The following is a 19829-nucleotide window of genomic DNA, read 5'->3' as shown; positions in this document are numbered from 1 at the left end:
CAACCTCTGACTGCAGTGTAGACATACTTTTGGTGTGAATGAGAGTCAGGCCGTCACGGTCCTTCCCACACCAACCAAGCGGTATTAACTCCCCATTGCTCAATAATTCTTTGGCTCTTTTGTTCCCTCTCTCTGCTTCTTTTACTGCAGGTCACTTAACTGGTGGACTACAGAGTCATGTAATATGATCAATGGGACAGATGGAAGTGCTTTCCACCCATTGATAAGCACAGATGAAACAATTTATGTCTTTTCTTCGGATTTCTGCAGGTAAGGAGAATAATTCCAAACGTAACATATCAAACTGTTCACACTGGATCCTTCTGAGATTTCAAATCTTTTTCCCTAATGTTATGTTTTACAAGCTCTATTCCTTACGTACATTTGTCCTTTATTAGGTTTCAGAGTAGCAGCTGCGTTAGTCTGTATTCGCAAAAAGAAAAGGAGTACTTGTGGCACCTTAGAGACTAACCAATTTATTTGAGCATAAGCTTTCGTGAGCTACAGCTCACTTTTCCACTGAATGCATCCGATGAAGTGAGCTGTAGCTCACGAAAGCTTATGCTCAAATAAATTGGTTAGTCTCTAAGGTGCCACAAGTACTCCTTTTCTTTTTGTCCTTTATTAATTCACTCTAACAAGTAGGAGTGAGTTAACCCCTAAAAACCAAGTCACATCTAGTTAAAAATGAACTATTTGTGACAAAAGTAAAATGAAAATTTGAGTTAAATCCTGAAATATTTGCTGAATTCCCTCCCTCAGCAGGATGAGAGGAGACAGCACAAGCATGCTAAACAGACCTTATTTAAAACTTCTTTCCCTGTGTGAAATCCTCTCGCACTTCCTAGTTTAGTAAAGACATTCCAGAATGCATCATTCCATGACATCACTTCCACCATGAGACACAAGTAATGGGATATGGAAGAGCCTGGGATTTTTTTCTCTTGTCATTCTACCTAGTATCCTGCTTCCTCCTAGGTTTCTCTGCCATTTGAAAACAAAATTGACATGCCATTTACTTTTTAAATCAGGAAGATAACCCCCATTAGATGAATCCAGGCAATGTTGGGGGTTCAAGAATTGCCCTCTTTGGGACCTGCTGGTACTGTCTCCCCCATCCATTCTTTTCATTGTCACTTTTGTGGTTGTGAGATCTGTGGCTTAAACAGCTGCAGCACCACTGAAATCTTATGACTGAAAAGATAATCCTGAGGACTTGAGAAACCCTTCTGAGGCCAGGCATCTGTGCCCCAGACCTCCATTTTTTTTTTTTTTTTTTTTTAAAAAGGCTCACCCTTTTCGTGCAACACCACAAGAAGGCATATAGGACCTGATCCAGAGCTCATTGAAATTAGTGGAAAGGCTTCTGTTGATTTTCAGTGGGCTTTGGAGCAGGCCTGTAGCTTACTGTAAATCCAAATGGACATGCAGATGCCACTTTGAAGGCTGTACAGCATAGGCTAGTAAGTCCTTGTGTCTATAAATTCAGATTCTTGCTTTTCTTCCCCACAGATCTCTGTATATAACTTTTGATAGCTTTGTGAGTGTGTCTGGAATCCCTGCCTATCGGTTTGTGCCCCCTGAAAAGGTCTTTGCCAATACGTCGGTGAACCCGGACAATGCGGGATTCTGTGTGCCAGCAGGAAACTGCCACGGCTCAGGGGTCCTGAATGTCAGCATCTGCAAGCAAGGTATGTATCCAGGGAGTGTGGGAAATACTTCTGGGGCAGCACATTTTCTCGTTTAACTGAACCACGTTGGGGCAATTGGCTCGATCCTGTGGGGTACTGAGCACTCTCAATTCTACATGAAGTCATGAGAAGCTGAGAGAGTCCAGCATCTTGCCAAATCAAGCCCAGTATCACCCGTTATTATTAAAAGGCTACAGGAGTGAAGAAAACAGATCTTAAATAGCATTCCTGAAAGATGTCATCTGCTCAAGCTCTAGTTTTACATCATATGAAGACTATAGTCCCACTCCTAGGATGTGCTTCTGACTCCAAAGTTAAAAGCAGTCACAGCCAGCCGTGCTCTACGCAACACAGTCACTTCTTAGTAGGCAAAATTTACTACTGGGGCCTATACACCACTTGACCCTGGTGCATAGGCCTCATGCTGGCTGGCTGTACTGGGTGAATTTCCCCTCCATGAAGATGGGGCATGTCCATGAAGATGGGGCAGCTCTGCCCAGATGACCCCTTATGGCCTCAAGGCAGCCCTGCCAGCAGCTCCTCACCTCCGGTTCCCCTTTTGGTTCCTCAGTAAACTAAAAAAAAAAAAAAAGCTGTTGTTGGATTTGTAAAAGCCTTCCTCAGGGTCTGGTTTATTAACTTACATTTCAAAAACTGAACACAAGAGCCTTGCCTCCACCATTAAACTGGGCACAGCCCCAAACTCCTCTGGTGTTCAGGGTCTCCCCTGCTTTGGCAAGCTACTCCCAGCCCTTCCTAGCTGGAGCTGAGCCTTTCAGGCTCTGGCTTCCAGGCCCCAACCTTTCTCCCAGTTAGGGGCTCCTGCGTTATTAACTTCACAACACATTCAAAATATAGTTTTCAAGTCCATCCATTCTCCCAGGCCGTTCCTTGCCTGTTGCCTCACTCATCCAACTTCAGTTTCTCTGCTAGAGCCGAGTTGCTCGCAGCCACTTCTGTTCTCCTTGAGAACACCTGCTGCAGGGCCAGGTGTTTCCTGCTCAGGTATGCCTCCTTGCTAATCAGGGTGGGCTGGCCTAGGGCAAGTTCTACTTTGGTAAATGTCACTTCCCCAGTCAGCGTGTGAAAGTCATGTTCTGTGCTGTCTCAATGCTTCATTGGCATGACATTTGTAATCACACCTCTTTAAAAAGTCCTTAGACCCTGTCAGTGTTGGGAATACAATAGTCCTAGTAGAATTGCTTTTAATCAGTGCAATGAAAGTGCTCACGTACTTAAAGTTACACAGGTGCCTAAGTGGCCAGACTGTAACATGAGCAACACCTCAGAAGTGCAGTGTGCTTACAGCATGGATGACACAAAGGGCTAGATCAGGGGTGGCCAACCTGAGCCTGAGAAGGAGCCAGAGTTTACCAATGTACATTGCCAAGGAGCCACTGTAATACGTTCCCCAGCAGCCGCACATCCACTAACCCCCCCCCCGCACCTCCTGCCCACTGACAGCCTCGCCAATCAGCACCTCCCCCTCCCTCTCCACACCTCCCACCCGCCGCAGTCAGCTGTTTTGCAGTGCGCAGGAGGCTCTGGTGGGGATGGGGGAGGAGCAAGGGCATGGCAGGCTCGGGGGAAGGGGTGGAGTGGTGGCAGGACCTGGGGCAGAGCAGGGGGTTGAGCAGTGAGCGCCCCACAGCACATTGGAAAGTTAGCATCTGTAGCTCCAGCCCCGGAGTCAGCGCCTATGCAAGGAGCCGCATAGTAACCTCTGAAGAGCCTCATGCAGCTCCGGAGCCACAAGTTGGCCACCCCTGGGCTAAATCCTCAGCTAGTGTCAATCAGCGTAACTCTTTTGGCTTCAATGGGACTACCTGTGTGCCCAAGTGCTTTGCTGGATGAGGGCCTAACCCTCGGGAGAGAATCAGACTACATGTGATAGATGTTGGTCACATTGCTTAATGCCCTGCTGGAAGGCACTTGATGGCTGAAGTGATGAGAGTGTAAGAACCTAGATAGTATACACCAGAACTAGGTTGGAATCTGTTTTTGTTTGGACCATAAGACTAATAAATAACAATACCCAGCTCTTACATAGCACTTTGCATCAGTGGATCTCTTCGCACTTTACAAGGGGCTTGTACATTAACCCCATTTTATGTATGGGAAACTGGGGCAGGGAGAGAGGAAGTGATTTGCCCAAGCTCAGCCAGCAGGGCCAGAAATAGAACCAAGGTCTCCTGCGTCCCAGTTCAGTGCCTTATCTACCAGGCCATGTTGCCTTCTGTAAAATGCTTCCAGTGAAGTGAATGGGCCCCAGAAGAAACCAGTTTTCTTCAGTTATTTATTACTGGATTCTGGGAATTTTTGTTAGCGGTGGTGATGTATTGAAAGTTGTTTCATGGTGTGTGTGCGCAGTATCTTATTTCTGTTCCTGGCCACACTGGCTGGCTGGCTGGGTGGGGATCTGATGCATTGTTCTCTTTAGAAAATAGTGACTTCACGGTTTTAAAATTCCAGGGGTCCCCATCCTTTTATCAGCCCCACATTTTTACCAAGCAGATGAGCAGTATATTAAGGACATACAGGGCATGCATCCCAGGAAGGAGGATCATGAAACATTTCTGGACATCAATCCTGTAAGTATGTGCTTCCCTTTGAAATGACTTGCAGGGAATCTGATTCTCCCTCCACTAGATAAAGTGAATAAATGAAGGCAGCCACCTCCGGGTAGCAATCTGTCCCACAGTGAAATAGGGGCATTACACGATACCAGACCCTGGAGAGAGACAACCAAGCTCTACGCAGAAAAGCAATACAAGAGCCTCAGTATTGATCTGTTTCAGAGTAACAGCCGTGTTAGTCTGTATTCACAAAAAGAAAAGGAGTACTTGTGGCACCTTAGAGACTAACCAATTTATTTGAGCATGAGCTTTCGTGAGCTACAGCTCACTTCATTGGATGCATACCGTGGAAACTGCAGCAGACTTTATATATACACAGAGAATATGAAACAATACCTCCTCCCACCCCACTGTCCTGCTGGTAATAGCTTATCTAAAGTGATCATCAGGTTGGGCCATTTCCAGCACAAATCCAGGTTTTCTCACCCTCCACCCCCCCCACACAAATTCACTCTCCTGCTGGTGATAGCCCATCCAAAGTGACAACTTTTTACACAATGTGCATGATAATCAAGTTGGGCCATTTCCTGCACAAATCCAGGTTCTCTCACTCCCCTCCCAAAAACCCCACACACACAAACTCACTCTCCTGCTGGTAATAGCTCATCCAAACTGACCACTCTCCAAGTTAAACCAGAACATCTGGGGAGGGGGGTAGGAAAAAACAAGAGGAAATAGGCTACCTTGCATAATGACTTAGCCACTCCCAGTCTCTATTTAAGCCTAAATTAATAGTATCCAATTTGCAAATGAATTCCAATTCAGCAGTTTCTCGCTGGAGTCTGGATTTGAAGTTTTTTTGTTTTAAGATAGCGACCTTCATGTCTGTGATTGCGTGACCAGAGAGATTGAAGTGTTCTCCGACTGGTTTATGAATGTTATAATTCTTGACATCTGATTTGTGTCCATTTATTCTTTTACGTAGAGACTGTCCAGTTTGACCAATGTACATGGCAGAGGGGCATTGCTGGCACATGATGGCATATATCACATTGGTGGATGTGCAGGTGAACGAGCCTCTGATAGTGTGGCTGATGTTATTAGGCCCTGTGATGGTGTCCCCTGAATAGATATGTTGGCACAATTGGCAACGGGCTTTGTTGCAAGGATAAGTTCCTGGGTTAGTGGTTCTGTTGTGTGGTATGTGGTTGTTGGTGAGTATTTGCTTCAGGTTGCGGGGCTGTCTGTAGGCAAGGACTGGCCTGTCTCCCAAGACTTGTGAGAGTGTTGGGTCATCCTTTAGGATAGGTTGTAGATCCTTAATAATGCGTTGGAGGGGTTTTAGTTGGGGGCTGAAGGTGACGGCTAGTGGCGTTCTGTTATTTTCTTTGTTAGGCCTGTTCTGTAGTAGGTAACTTCTGGGAACTCTTCTGGCTCTATCAATCTGTTTCTTTACTTCTGCAGGTGGGTATTGTAGTTGTAAGAAAGCTTGACAGAGATCTTGTAGGTGTTTGTCTCTGTCTGAGGGGTTGGAGCAAATGCGGTTGTATCGCAGAGCTTGGCTGTAGACAATGGATCGTGTGGTGTGGTCAGGGTGAAAGCTGGAGGCATGTAGGTAGGAATAGCGGTCAGTAGGTTTCCGGTATAGGGTGGTGATTATGTGACCATCGTTTATTAGCACTGTAGTGTCCAGGAAGTGGATCTCTTGTGTGGACTGGACCAGGCTGAGGTTGGTGGTGGGATGGAAATTGTTGAAATCATGGTGGAATTCCTCAAGGGCTTCTTTTCCATGGGTCCAGATGATGAAGATGTCATCAATATAGCACAAGTAGAGTAGGGGCTTTAGGGGACGAGAGCTGAGGAAGCGTTGTTCTAAATCAGCCATAAAAATGTTGGCATACTGTGGGGCCATGTGGGTACCCATAGCAGTGCCGCTGATCTGAAGGTATACATTGTCCCCAAATGTGAAATAGTTATGGGTAAGGACAAAGTCACAAAGTTCAGCCACCAGGTTAGCCGTGACATTATCGGGGATAGTGTTCCTGACGGCTTGTAGTCCACCTTTGTGTGGAATGTTGGTGTAGAGGGCTTCTACATCCATAGTGGCCAGGATGGTGTTATCGGGAAGATCACCGATGGATTGAAGTTTCCTCAGGAAGTCAATGGTGTCTCGAAGGTAGCTGGGAGTGCTGGTAGCGTAGGGCCTGAGGCGGGAGTCTACATAGCCAGACAATCCTGCTGTCAGGGTGCCAATGCCTGAGATGATGGGGCGCCCAAGATTTCCAGGTTTATGGATCTTGGGTAGTAGATAGAATATCCCAGGTCGGGGTTCCGGGGGTGTGTCTGTACGGATTTGATCTTGTGCTTTTTCAGGAAGTTTCTTGAGCAAATGCTGTAGTTGCTTTTGGTACTCTCAGTGGGATCATAGGGTAATGGCTTGTAGAAACTCGTGTTGGAGAGCTGCCGAGCACTTAGTGTTGCTTTTGTAAAGCCAAGACTTCACCAAAGATATGGGCTTGTAGAATACACTCCCTAGGCAGGGAAGGAAGGAAGATGCTAAGGCCTGATCCAGCTCCCATTGACTCAGAATTGAGTCCTTAAACCTTATTCCCTTAGGCATCCAGTTTATATGTGATGTCATGAATGTGATGGCTTAGATAATGGCAGGCCAGAGGGTTTCACAGTGTTTATTCTGGCTTCTTCCCTGGTCGGCAATCTCCTCTATAAGCCCTGTTCACTAGCCCTCTCCACCTCTTCAGCAGTAGCCTGGTTCATATGATGAACCCCAAGACTGACCTTCCTCCAGAGAAGGAAGGCAGGGAGACACCCCCCAGCAAGACCTCTTCAGAAAGGCACTTCCCACTCCAAGCCCCAGGACCAGTCTGTTCCAAATTCCACAGCTCTCAGTACCAGAAAGGATCAGTTTGCTGCTAGCGATATCTCAAGCTTTCCCACCAACCCACCCACGCTAGGCAGCCTCCTCAAGGACAGGTTTTGACAGGAAGTTTTCCCTTTGTGTGGGACGGGATTTCTTTTTGCCCGAGAAGGGTGGAGATTGTTTCCATGCAGCTGGTGTTTTCCATCATAGCATTCCAAGAAAACCCCCTCCCTCTTCACTTGGCTCTCTTCCTTCTCACTTCCTGGCTCATAGAGCAACGAGCAGTCCGTGGGCTCTAGCTTTTGTCTCACGTTCACCAAAGCCATCTCCCAGTTTCCCCTGAGAAAGTGAAATCTTCTGTCTACTTCAGGGCCAAAAAATCAGGAGACTGGAGACCAATCTTGAGCCTCAAGAGGCTAAATCCATTCAGACTGCCCCAAAAGTTCAAGATGGAGGCTCTGCATTCATCCCTGGATGTCAATAAGCCCAGGTAGTTGCTGGCCTTGGTCAAAGAGCCGTTAGCTGGGTTTACAGCTATTTTGCATCTCAGGGGAGTCACAAGGTAGCTGGGATTTGACCGCTGAATCTGGCACAGCATTTGTATTATTACTGTACCTATTGATCCGTGGCTTTAAAAATTTACTCTTCTGTAAATCCACACAACAGCGCAGTGGCCTGGAAGTGAAAATGTGAAGGCATACAGTAGAGAACAGAATGAGGGGAAAGAATAAAGGAATGACCAACATAATGATAGGGGGAAACAGTAATCTGACTCAGGATGCAGGGAGGTACAATTTCCTTCTGCTTCAGCAAGGGCAGCTCCTTTCTGAGCACTAGTGCACATGCTGTTTGGAATCCAAACTCTTGGTGCCAGCAGGTTCCTGATTGCCTAATCCCTTCTTACACAATTCTTTCTCAATGTGGGATTGACAGTCATATGAACTAACCGCTGCCCCGCCAAATAAATTAAAGCTAAATTTTACCACTTCTAAACTTAAAAAATCTCCTTCCTCCAACATGCCAGACATTGCAGCATTTATGATGCTGTTGGTTGATTATTATTATTATTGCAACTCGCAGAAGACTATTTTGCACGGATCTTCTCAGTGGCAGTGCAGCCAGATTCATCACTCTATCTTGGGCTTTAGTAGCAATTTGTTTTATGGTTAAGGCACAAGGGCTCTGGGTTCAATTCCCAGCTCCTCCACAGACTTCCTGTGTGACTTTGGCCCTATCAATTTAACCTTTCAGTGGTTCAGTTCTCCATCTGTAAAATGGGGCTAATAGCACTTCCTTCCTTCCACCCTTTGCCTTTCTTATCTGTTTACATTGGGACAGACTGTTTCTTAACTGTGTGTTTGTACTGTGCCTTACAGAATGGTGCCCCAAGCTCAGTTGGAGCTTCTAGGGACCCCATTAGTACACAGACTCTCAGGCTCTATAGTAATGAGGGTCATCTAAGTATCTGGATGGATGGATACAAATAAAAATAGTCCCCTTGCATGCATCTACCTAATTCTCCTGTAAAGAGACAGGAAACCCATCCAGTTCCATCTTAACTAGTAGATGTGGTGGTTTGCCATCTTAACAACTCCTTCCCACTGTAAAAATTGGGCTGAAATCATACTTTTTAAAAAAAAATCCAAATTTTTTTACTCTAAAAGTTTCCCTTTCTTTCACAGCTGACTGGGATAGTTGTACAAGCAGCCAAGAGAATGCAGATCAATGTTCTTGTCAGAAAACTAGAGGGATTTATGTAAGTATTCGCCTCTAGCAGTGGGGATTTCAGGGTTGCTTGCCTGACTTTGTATTTGAGGTGACTTTGTCTGCAGAGTCCTTGGAGGAAATATTATTTGTAGAGAGAGTTCGATCCAAAAGAATCTTACCTAGAAAATGGCAGGGTAGTTCCTTCTTGTTTCACATTCATAGTGGCAATTTGTAGTTTTTTCAACAACCTGAAAACTCAAGTGTGAGCTGTCACAAGCTATGGCCCTGCTATGTTTTCTGAACATATCTTTCAAACTGCGAAAGGCTAAATGTGAAACACACTATGTGACAGAACCAAAACGTATTGGTGGCATGATTTCTGTGAAGTCAATAAAATAGATTCACACTGACTGAGGATCTGGCTGGCTGACCTTATCTTAGTTATAAGAGAGACACTGTCACAGGAATGCACGTGTACCCACACACAGCCATGATTTCTGCCACCGCAAATGCCAAACACAGTCCCAGCTGGTGAGGCCAGATTGGTGTCCGAGTGGTAGCAGGAGCTAGTTAAAAACTTTACAGGAACTCCCATTCACTTTCAACTTGACACGTCAAAGTTCCCACACAAGTCTGTATGTACAAGGCACTTGAAAAATATATAAAGGTGGCATCTTATCTGCCCAGATCCCTTTTGGGGGACTGGATCCTAACATATCATTTCCTTATATCTACTGTACTGTACTTTCTAGTGGTTATGAGATCTCTCATTGAAATACCTTCTATCCCAGTATTGCTGGCACTATTAACATAACTCCACTCTAATACCAGGCATCACTTTAGCTGGTGTGCGTCTCTTATAACAGCATATGTATATTTCACAAATACATATAGCCTTCAACAACCACTCCGGTTGGTGTTGCCATTCCCTGGCACAAACTTTCCATGAGGTCAGCTATTAATAAGCCTCTCCTAGATTGTGCCCCCTCCCCAGTCACTCCCCAGGAAACCCCAGTATATTTTATTGCTTTAAAAACAAAGACTACATTCCAGTTTCTAGATCTTGATCCCTATCCTAATATAGGGGAGGGGAAAGTTAAAAGTTTAAATAAAGATAAGAAGGGTCTGGAGTTTTCACATGGGAAAGTTTTCCCCCTTGATTGCTGTGTTCTAATCTGTCTGGAGAAAGCTGAAACCATTGCAGAATCTGAATGCTTTGCTGTCTTTTTACACAGTGAAACAGGCAGTGTCAGAACATTGGTTTTCCCCGTGGTGCATGTAAATGAGGTAAATATTGTAAATGGTCTCCATTGCAGTGTGTGCCTATCTAGAAAGATGATACTACTGGGCCTGCAAAAAAGTGGGGAATGTGTCATGTTTCTCCTAATTTTACACTAGCAGGGGGGTAGGAAATAGTTCTTTGTATAAAATTTCTGGTTGATCTTTGTCCTAGGTCCCAGTCCTGCAAACTCCCCTTCACGTGGGTACTCCTATTGACTTCAGTGATATCTTTCATGGGCGTAAGAGCGACTGAGGGGGAAGAAGTTTGATGGATCAGGCCTTTCGTTTGTCAGACTTCCAGGGAGGTTTCTTCACTGAAGATGGGTCCCTGAATTCCTTGGATTTGTGATAGTCTTTGTAAAGTCCCCTTTATCTCTAGGAAGGAGCTTTATCTCACAGAGGATCTTCATTGTGGCCTGCAGCCATGTCCCTTCATGCTCTGAACCTGAGGTCTCACAAATTAATGCCCAATCCTGCATATAGTTAAAGCTGGGAGTAGTGCTTACTGTCTTGAGTCCCATTGACTTCAGTGAGACAACTCCTGGCAGCAAGCATGCCACCTGGCAACAACAGTTTGCAGGATCAGACTGAGTAAGGTCAAGCGAGGTCAGTACTTGAATGGGAGACCTCCAAGAACATCTTAGCTATCGCAGGGAGTGTGCTGGTGATTCATGAACCATTCCCTCTGGGGGGTGCTCGAGAGAAAGCACCTTCCCTCTGAAAATCCAGCCCTTTTTAAGGTGTCCCACAGTTGTGCACACAAAATCATCAGTCACTTTTGAAAATGTAGACCAGTGTATCCAGTGTAGCTTCTAAACTAGAGCTAGCAGTTCTAGTCCATGGCAAGGCATATCAAACAGTCGTCATGGCAGAGGGGATGCCGCTGTTTCCTCTTATGCTTATTCTAAATAAGAGAGAGGTATTGAAATGTATCATTTTACTCTTTCTCAATGCTCCCTGCTCCTCTAGAGTGTTCTGATTGACGAAGCATCTGCCAAAAAACTGAAGAGTGTTCTGTTTGAAGCCACAGTTGTAACCAGCATCCCCTTCATAATCATGGCATTAGGAATTATTTTGGGGATTTGTTTCATTGTGCTCGTATGCAGGCCCCCTGGAACAAAGGAAGAGGTTAGTAGCATCTGAAGTTGACCTTTCTTTCTCAGTGTTTATCTGTGTTTTATTTGCCTCTCATTGACTTCTACCTTTTGGGTTCCCACAACACTTTTGCTTTTTGTTTTTGTTGCAAATGCTCTTTCCAGGTTAGAGAAGTGTTAATAGACCCAGAGTAAGTGCACCCAAGCAAAGCTATGCAGCCAGTTTGATACGTGGTAAGGTGGGTGAATATAAATATTTTTTGTTCTTAATTCCTTTGCTAGCTACAAACACTAGTTGTAAAAATAAGCCTGTCTAGTGAACTCTGAAGGGTAAGATCCAAAAAACCCACATATTTGACATTTTGAGCCCTGTTCAATTTGACAGTTGCCTTTTGAGGAAAAAGTATTAAATTGATTTTCAGGTTCTCTTGTAATACTTTGGGCTGGTTCTTCCCAAAGGCCCAGTGTTCTTCCCAAACTAACAGCCCAATTCTGGACACCCAGAAACTACAAACAAATTCAGATTCTTATCCCAGCTTTGCCACTTGAGCCATTCAACAATACTGTCCCCCTCAGAGAACTGAAAATCACTCCATAATGCACAACCTTAACTTTGACCTTACCATATTTAATCCTTCAATGGCAATTATAATCTTACAACCTGAGCATCTCCACATGTCAGTATACTTCATACAAAGACGATACAAAGTGGATCAACTCCTCCAAATTCCTTCTCAAATGCACAAACTTATGCTGTAAATGCACATTATGACTTTAAAAAAAAAAACCACAGTACCATACGCAGGTAATAGTGTTCCATATGGGTATTCTGATCTGTTATATTAAAAAAATTGGCATTAAGGTTGTCAATGCTGTCAAAGATTGTGAGCCAAAACTTCACCCTACTTCAGCAGTCCCGTATGGATGCTAAACTATGGACATCTTTGTGATCCGAGACAGGGTACCCTAGTAGGCTTTTTCCACTTCTAGCTGCTGTTGCTCTAGGACAGTCTTGCTTTTTGTGTATTTTGCTTTCTAAACAGGTTCTTGCAACTGCACGAAAAAGCACACGCATCCTGAATTCAGACCCAAACCGTGCGTGTGCTGTTTCTCAGTTTGTGAGGACCTGGGCATGCTTATTAGTTAGCCTTGTGATGGTTTCTTTTGTGGTAAGACCTCGAGAGAGAGACCTGTGTCATCTTTCTGCAGCCTGACAGACTTTCCTCAAATGTTGACTGCTCCCACTTGGAAACTTTTGCTTCATTCTTGCACCCTGCTCAGCCTTTTGGCAATGGATGTTTTAACGACTCTGGTCCTGGTTCCTTTATGGGAGAGGCGGATCCTGTTTCTCCTGAGCACCTGAGTTTTTTCCCTTCCCTGTCTGGTTGGCAGGCTCCGCCTGAGAGGCTAGCAGCAGGCCTTTGGGCTCCAGCCAAGGCCTCATCCCAACCCCAGCAAGATCAGTCACAGCCACGTTTCTCAGGCTTTCCTTGGCACCAGAGAAGGAACAAAAAACAGTGGAAAGTTTGAATTTCATGTTTCTCAGAGACTATGCTCTTTCCTGCAAACAGTGAAATCAGTGATGGCCATGAAAATCCTACAGCCCAAGTTATACCCTCGTGTATTGCACCAGTTCTTTTCCCTCCCTCGTGTTTATGGCCTTAAACTATTTGTAGACTATTACCATACTGCTGACCTCACTCCTCAATTGTCATTTAGCAAAGCTCAATATATTTAACTCTTTAAATCTTTCCTCTAAATCTGTCTCTCCCGCCCCGTATCATTTTTGTTGTTCCTCTCTGAACTCCCTCCAGTCTGTCATTAACATTCTAGGTGCCCAGAAGTGTGCACATACCTTCCAGAGGTGGTTCCAGCCACATGCAGAGGAGCTCTCACCTCCCTGCTCTGTGACCCAATATTTTTGCAGACGCAGCCCAAGATTGGCCTTTAATTTTGCAGTCGTATTACCCTGCCCTCTGTCGCCCATAAGTCTCCAGCATTACTGCTTCCCAGGATTCTCCATCCCTTTGAGTGTGATTATTTTTCCCAAGATGCATTATCTTGCATTTTTCCAAGATTTCCTGCCTTTGACCCTGCCCCTCCATAGGTCCCTTTTAATGATCTCTGTCCCTACTGGCGCAGATAACTCCTCCCAGTGTAATCTCGTCAATATGCTGTTCATGTCGCCTTCCAGCATCATCATGGAGGATGTTAAATAAGCCCTGCCCTAACACTGATCCCTGTGTCACCCCCTAAACATCTCTAAGGAATGCAGACAGCATGTGCCTGCTGCACATTCCCTAGGATGATGCAGCACGCTCCCCTCTTCATGGCTGGTCAGCAACGCTTGCCCATGCAGAGAAGAGGGGGGTGTGCCCTTTTCTCCTCTCCAGCCCCTTTGGGGCAGCTTTCCCAATGGGAGCCCTATGAGGAACAATCCATGTGCTCACAGTAGAGCATATGCTGCGGTTGTGCTGGTCCTGGCATAGGGTGAGCAAAATTGGGGTGGCTTCTTGCATCATCCCGCTTGAATATCTATGTAAAGACCACGCACAATCTGCCCTGTGGTGCTTTTTTACCTTAATAGTTGTTCCTGTATGGCACAAGGGATGGAATTTGGACTTAGGGGGTGATAAAAACCAGGATCACTCTTCTTTGGTGCTTTGAAACTCAGTCTTACATTTGCTGTCCTCCAGCTCCACATTGTCTAACACACTGCAGTTAACTTTTCTGCTTTGCCATTTTGTATTTCAGAGTACTGAAGAGGAAAGGGCTCCGCTCATCAGGACATCCTAATATTCTTTTTTCCCCCTTCCCATGTGAGCTTGGTGAATAAACTATGCAAGTTGATCTAATACCGAATACTACCCGGCACACAGCGCTGCCTGAAAACCCACCATGCTAATTATGATTATTTGTAGTACAGGGATAAAAAAAGCTAAAATGCTAATGAATGAGGAAACTGTTCTTCTCAGCTGCTAAGTAAGTTTTAAAGCCAGATATTAAAATGACTTGAGATCCTGCTTTATTAACTAGTGTTTAATATTCCCAGTGCTGTTGAAAGCCATAAAAGCTCAGAACCACTATATCAGTGAGAGTATAATACCCTGATTCATGTATTAGAATTACGTGGGGTAAACTTTGTAAAAGGACCATAATAATGTGGGCTCCTAAGTCCCTTTTGAAAATGGAACTTAGGCATGTTTGAAAATATTGCACTGGGTCTAATTTTGTCTTTTGTGTAGAGCACACTTGGCTTCTTATTAACATGACTGGATTGTTTTAGTAGTTACCCATCATGCCTTTTATCTCCAAAATTGTTTTGTGAATCTAAGCCAAATTGTAAGTGAGGCCTATTTAGTCATATCTAGTTTTCAGTTAAGAAGCCAAGTGCTTCATAGCACATTTTCGTACAGCACCTTGATCTGCCCAGTATTGTTTGAAATCCCATTGTGTGGTATTAATAAAATGCCTGGCAAGTTTTTAACTTTTAATTATTTTTTACACTGGAAAACACAGGGTTGGTTAGCTGAGGGTACAATAGAGCGTTCTCCTTTTTCCTGTGTCAGTGTCTCACAAAATATCTAGTGTGTGGAGCACTGTAAAGACAGACGTTTAGGAAATCTACAGACCTTCTGTGTTGAGGCATGTTTGGAACATTAAGGAAAGCAGCATAAACGGGGTTTTTTTTAAATACTGGTAGCTTAAAATATAAGGGTACCTTTTTTCCCTCAGTGAGGAAGAGCATTCTCACAAACATATTTCCATCGAATAGTCAGTGAAAAATTGAGACCTACTTTTTTGACTGGCTGAACACTCATGCATAGGGTGTTAGCCTATCAATTGTTCAGCAATCCAGAACATTTTGGGGTGTCCCAGTCAGAAAAGTTCATTATTATCACTATTATTATTTATTATCTGTATTACTGTAGCACCTAGGAGCCCTAGTCCTGGACCAGAGCCCCATTGTGCTATGGTCTATAGATTGGTACCAATTACAGAAGGCTAGAGATACTGGCATTGCACCAGGCTGACTTCTTTAGCCGACAGGCTCCTCTTATGCAAGCCAGAACCAACCAAATAAGCATCCAAATTCAGGCATCTGCCGCACTGCAGATAAGGGCTCTTGTACGTAATGGAGCTCCCAACCCGTTGTGATCTGCAAGAGTGTTCCCAGTGAGTGAGAGACTCAGACTAGCCAACTACAGCCATTCATCTCAAGGGATTTGCTCTGCAGTAATGTCTCCATTTAACCTCATGAGAGGAAACTGTCCAGCCTCTGATTTGCCAGGATGAAAGTAATGCCATGTGAAAACCCTTGTGGGTAAGGGGGTTTGGAACTCTGCCTTACCTTTACCCCAAATGTTGTTCTTTGGGAGGGGATAATCTTCCTTTGCCACATATGTAGATTCCAGTTGTAGATACCTCCTCCCCATCACCCCACTCTTTGAGTCCCAGGACCCCTTTATTTCTTTCCTTGGCTGACCTCTGGAATAAACCTGCCAGCTAAGGGAAACGCCAATAGCTTTGGCCCAGGGTCCCTCTTAAATTCTTTCTTGTATTTGGAAGGGGGCAGCTACAGAATGCCCAGTGCTGTTGGTGAAAGGCTACATCCCTCTCAGATTAAGTACCAGCCTTCCTTAGCTGGGGAAACTGAGTCAGTAGCTGCAAAGCCTGTGTTCTATTTGTGGACCATTTGCTTATTGCAGTACATTATGCTAAATCAGGAACTCCACATCACCTTTCTGTCTCAGTCTTTATGTTGTACAGTTCAGATCATTGTATGATCCAAATTGAAATATAGCACCTTGTGTAAAAGTTATCTGTGCACAACACTAGTAACCTACAAATCATCTACAAAGCCTCAGGTATTTTCTGAGGAAGTCATTTTGACAAGGCCTCACACTGCTCCCACTGAAGTCAATGGGAGCAGGCTTAGGTCAACACCAAACACATTTTAAAATCCCATATGTTAGATACAAATAGACGCATAGATATTAAGCAGTTTGGAGAAAGGTGTGTGCATTTCTATGTAAGGCAAGAGCAAAAATGTCTACAGAGTTAAAAGCAAAAACCCCACTCAAGCAGGATGCATGATACAATTTTAGAGTTTTATTTCCTTTTAGTTTTGTGAAACCAGTACATTGCAGTTTGATGCCTCTTAATGGAGCATTTCACTCCCTCTCTCAATCCAACACCGACAAAAGTCAAATATATCTGTGGGAGAGCCATTTTATTGGATGCCAGACCTTCCAGCTGTGTTTTATAAAGAGTTACTACCAGTATTTAAAAAAAGATGTTTATTCTGCTTTCCTTTTAATGTTCCACACATACCTCAACACAGAAGGTCTGTAGATTTCCTAAATGTTTAATGCAATTACAAATACAGTATATTTGATATGCAGGGGCAGTTATCCTTGACAGGCCTTTGCATTGTTTCTTTGTAAACTGTGCCCTGGGTACCTTAAAAATCCAGAATCCCATTTGTTCATCTTTCTCAGCTGTTAACATTTAAAGAAACACTACAAAGAATATCATTCTCCTCTGGATGCCCACATGCAACTCACAATAGCAGCTAATTAACACTGAAAGGCAGCACAGTCTAGTGATTAGAGCCCAAGGCTGGTTGTCAGGACATCAGAGTTGTAATCTGTAGGGTTATTAACATTTACCTAATATATATACACACACACACACACACACACACACACCCCCCGTCAGAGGTGTTGTGGGGATGAATTTATATTTGTAAAGTGCCATGGTCTTGATTCTTCAAAGGACAGCTTACTTCACTGTAAGTCAGACACTCAGCACCTTGCAGGTGTGCTAAGATCACTGTATGATAGTTCCTTATATACTGTGACAGTTCCTTATATACCTGTTATTAATAAGAATTACTTGTGCCTGAATCCAGGGAAGATTTTCCATCTATAACCCTTCTGTTCAGCTGTTCTGTAAAGCATTGTTTGTTCCACACAGTGGAAGTGATTCCATGCAGCATTGGCTACTTTTTTAATTATTGAAGACTCACGGGAGATAATGGTCAACTGTTGTTTGTTGATGGATTTTGTATTTGTTTTCCTGAGGCTGACGGTTAAAGAGGAAAAAGAAAAGGAGTACTAGTGGCACCTCAGAGACTAACCAATTTATTTGAGCATAGGCTTTCGTGAGCTACAGCTCACTTCATTGGATGCATCACGAAAGCTCATGCTCAAATAAATTGGTTAGTCTCTAAGGTGCCACTAGTACTCCTTTTCTTTTTGCGACTACAGACTAACACAGCTGCTGAAACCTGTTAAAGAGGAGACACTCATAGCGATGATCAGTATGTTTGCACAGGTGATTCACTTTGTGATTCTAGCAATTTTTGTTTCCACTATTAATGCAGATCAGGTGTTGCATTAATAAAAGTTAATGTTTCTATAAAAAGTGTGATGAACTTGGTATTTTCTTTCACTATACAACTTCTGTGTTTATATCTGTGTATATCTGGTGCCTTTTGAAATAAAACAGTTCATAGCCAAAATTTTCAAACCTAGTTTTTGGCTCTGAAATCCATATTCAGGCACCTAAAAAAGTGACCTTATTTTGAAAAGTGCTGAGCATCCAGCAGCTCCCACTGAGTAGTGGACACTCATCACTTTTAAAAGTCAGGACACTGATTTAGGTGCCTGAATATGGATTTAGGAACCTAACCATAGGCACCTGAGGGGGATTGTTACCGGAATGTTCAGCATTGGTCCAACTCTGCTCTCTTTTTGAAGTCAAAATGGCCCCTAACCAATGTTCCCTCTAATTTTTGACAGGCTGTGTAAGCAAAAAATTGCTTCTGTGCAAATTTTTGTGCATGTGGTGTTTTGCCGTGTGCATGGGGTTTAGGATCTGTGTGCACATGCGCACAGCTTAGGGGGAACCAGTGCCCCTAACTCTAATGGGAGAAGGGTTGGGATGGCACTGAAAGAGAAAAGTAAAGCTGCTTGTATCTCAGTGGAACATGGCTGTGAGACATTTATTACACCCAGAGAGTTGGGATTGTAAAATAAGGATTATGTAAATTTCCAGGGAGGTGCTATGATTTAGAATATTGATAGCTTTGCTGATAGTTTCTCACTATTTTGTTCCATAGAGGCAGATTCACAAAGAGCAATACAGTGAGTTGGATGTCTGTAGTTAGTAGGAACCACCAGAAAGTGTCCACTGATTTTGGGTGCCTCGTTATTTGGTACCCAACTTGAGATGCCCAGGGTCCCCATTTCAAAGATACTGAGCCCCCACCATTCCGGTTGATCTCAATGGGGCTGGGAATGCTTGGCACCTCTGAAAAGTAGGCTGTAAGTGGCTCAAGCTGGGTACCCAAAAATTGGGGGCACTCAAATTAGTGGACACTTGTGAAAATGTTGACTTTCCTCTGCTCTTTACTGAGTTATGGCTACGCACTGGTGACTTGGGATGCTGTGTAGAAGGGAGTGAACCCCACTTCTCCCCCACCACCTGTATAGCTGGAGCATATATTCCAGTGAGGCCTAATAAGTGTGTGGAGCAGTGTGTGGGATCTGGGGCTAGAAGACAAATAAGAAATTGCCCTCATCTCATGCCTTTCTTTGAAAAACAGAGTAAATACCTTCTGAATATAGGACTCCAGAGAAGTCTGTACCATTTTCTGCCAAGGAGTGGGTGAAAAATAATAGCCATTTTGTATGGAGAACTATTTCAACTGCAAGATAATTTTTAGGGAGTTACCAAGGACCTGATTTATTTTCCTTGAGGACCCAAACCTCATATTCTGTTCAGGAGCTGTGGATACTCAAGGAAAGGAGGATCAGGCTCCAAATGATGACCTATTTGGAGTGGAAATTTCAGTAGAAAAGGTACAGTAAGTTTCCAGTATAGATTTGCCTATGGGCCTGATTCCCCTCTTTGGTAGAGTCTGGTGACAGTGAATGGAGGGCCTAGCCCAATGGCTCAGATTATGATGGGTTAAGCTGGGGTGACCCTAGTGACTTCAACAGGGTTGCTCTGATGTAAAAGTGAAATTTGGGTCCATCATCTTTTACCTGGCCTCATGGGAGAGGTGTTAATCTAGGGCTAGGTAAAAATTATTTTATCCACTTGTGACCCTGTTGCAGTTTTCTTTTTAACGGCCAAGCATCCAAAGGCGTGTCTGTGGAAGGCAGTAACCTTGCTGGCTCCCTTGCAGTTTTAAATCTGTAACTCCCATCACCTGTCAGAGTGCAAAGACTGAGCACGAAGCTGATTGAAAAGCAAGGGCCAGGTGGCTGTCAGGGGCGGGCTGGGGGTCTCTGTATAACATGCAGTGGGACGGCATGGGGGAACTGTCCTGCAGGCGAGGAGTCGCCCACCAGCCCCCTATGCCCTGCGGGGAAGCGGGCTCATGTTCACCCCACGCACCCATTGACATCAGTGGAAGCTAGGTGCCTGTGCTCCTTTGGGGATCTGGGCCCAGCTCCCCCACGCTGGCAGCACAGCCAGCAATGGAACCCTGGCGTCCTGGCTCCAGCCCACTGCTCTAACCACTCTGCCACAAGAAAGGGCACCTTCCCCCTCCTAGGCCGCATGGTAAAGCCCTGAGTCGGTGATTTCC

At 44.4% G+C, this 19829-nt stretch overlaps 1 protein-coding gene across 2 annotated transcripts in view; it reads left to right on the top strand.

The window, feature by feature from the left end:
* Positions 1–17656, top strand: part of SCARB2 (scavenger receptor class B member 2) — a 40085-nt gene extending 22429 nt beyond the window's left edge. Inside the window, exons 6-13 of one of the 2 annotated variants that reach the window (XM_084626212.1) lie at positions 151–270; positions 1513–1691; positions 4164–4282; positions 8828–8901; positions 10088–10139; positions 11103–11261; positions 11393–11466; positions 13982–17656. In XM_084626212.1, coding sequence (XP_084482338.1) covers positions 151–270; positions 1513–1691; positions 4164–4282; positions 8828–8901; positions 10088–10139; positions 11103–11261; positions 11393–11422 — 733 coding nt within the window. In that variant the 3' untranslated portion in view covers positions 11423–11466; positions 13982–17656. The remainder of the gene's footprint in view (positions 1–150; positions 271–1512; positions 1692–4163; positions 4283–8827; positions 8902–10087; positions 10140–11102; positions 11262–11392; positions 11467–13981) is intronic. The other variant, XM_084626211.1, reaches the window with a different exon arrangement.
* The last annotated feature ends 2173 nt before the right edge of the window (positions 17657–19829 follow it).

This window comes from Lepidochelys olivacea (assembly GCF_965140295.1).
Source record: "Lepidochelys olivacea isolate rLepOli2 genome assembly, chromosome: 4".
Classification (NCBI taxonomy): Eukaryota; Metazoa; Chordata; order Testudines; family Cheloniidae; genus Lepidochelys; species Lepidochelys olivacea.
Note: the sequence above shows the minus strand (reverse complement) of the source record. Positions and strands in the feature narration are given on the sequence as shown.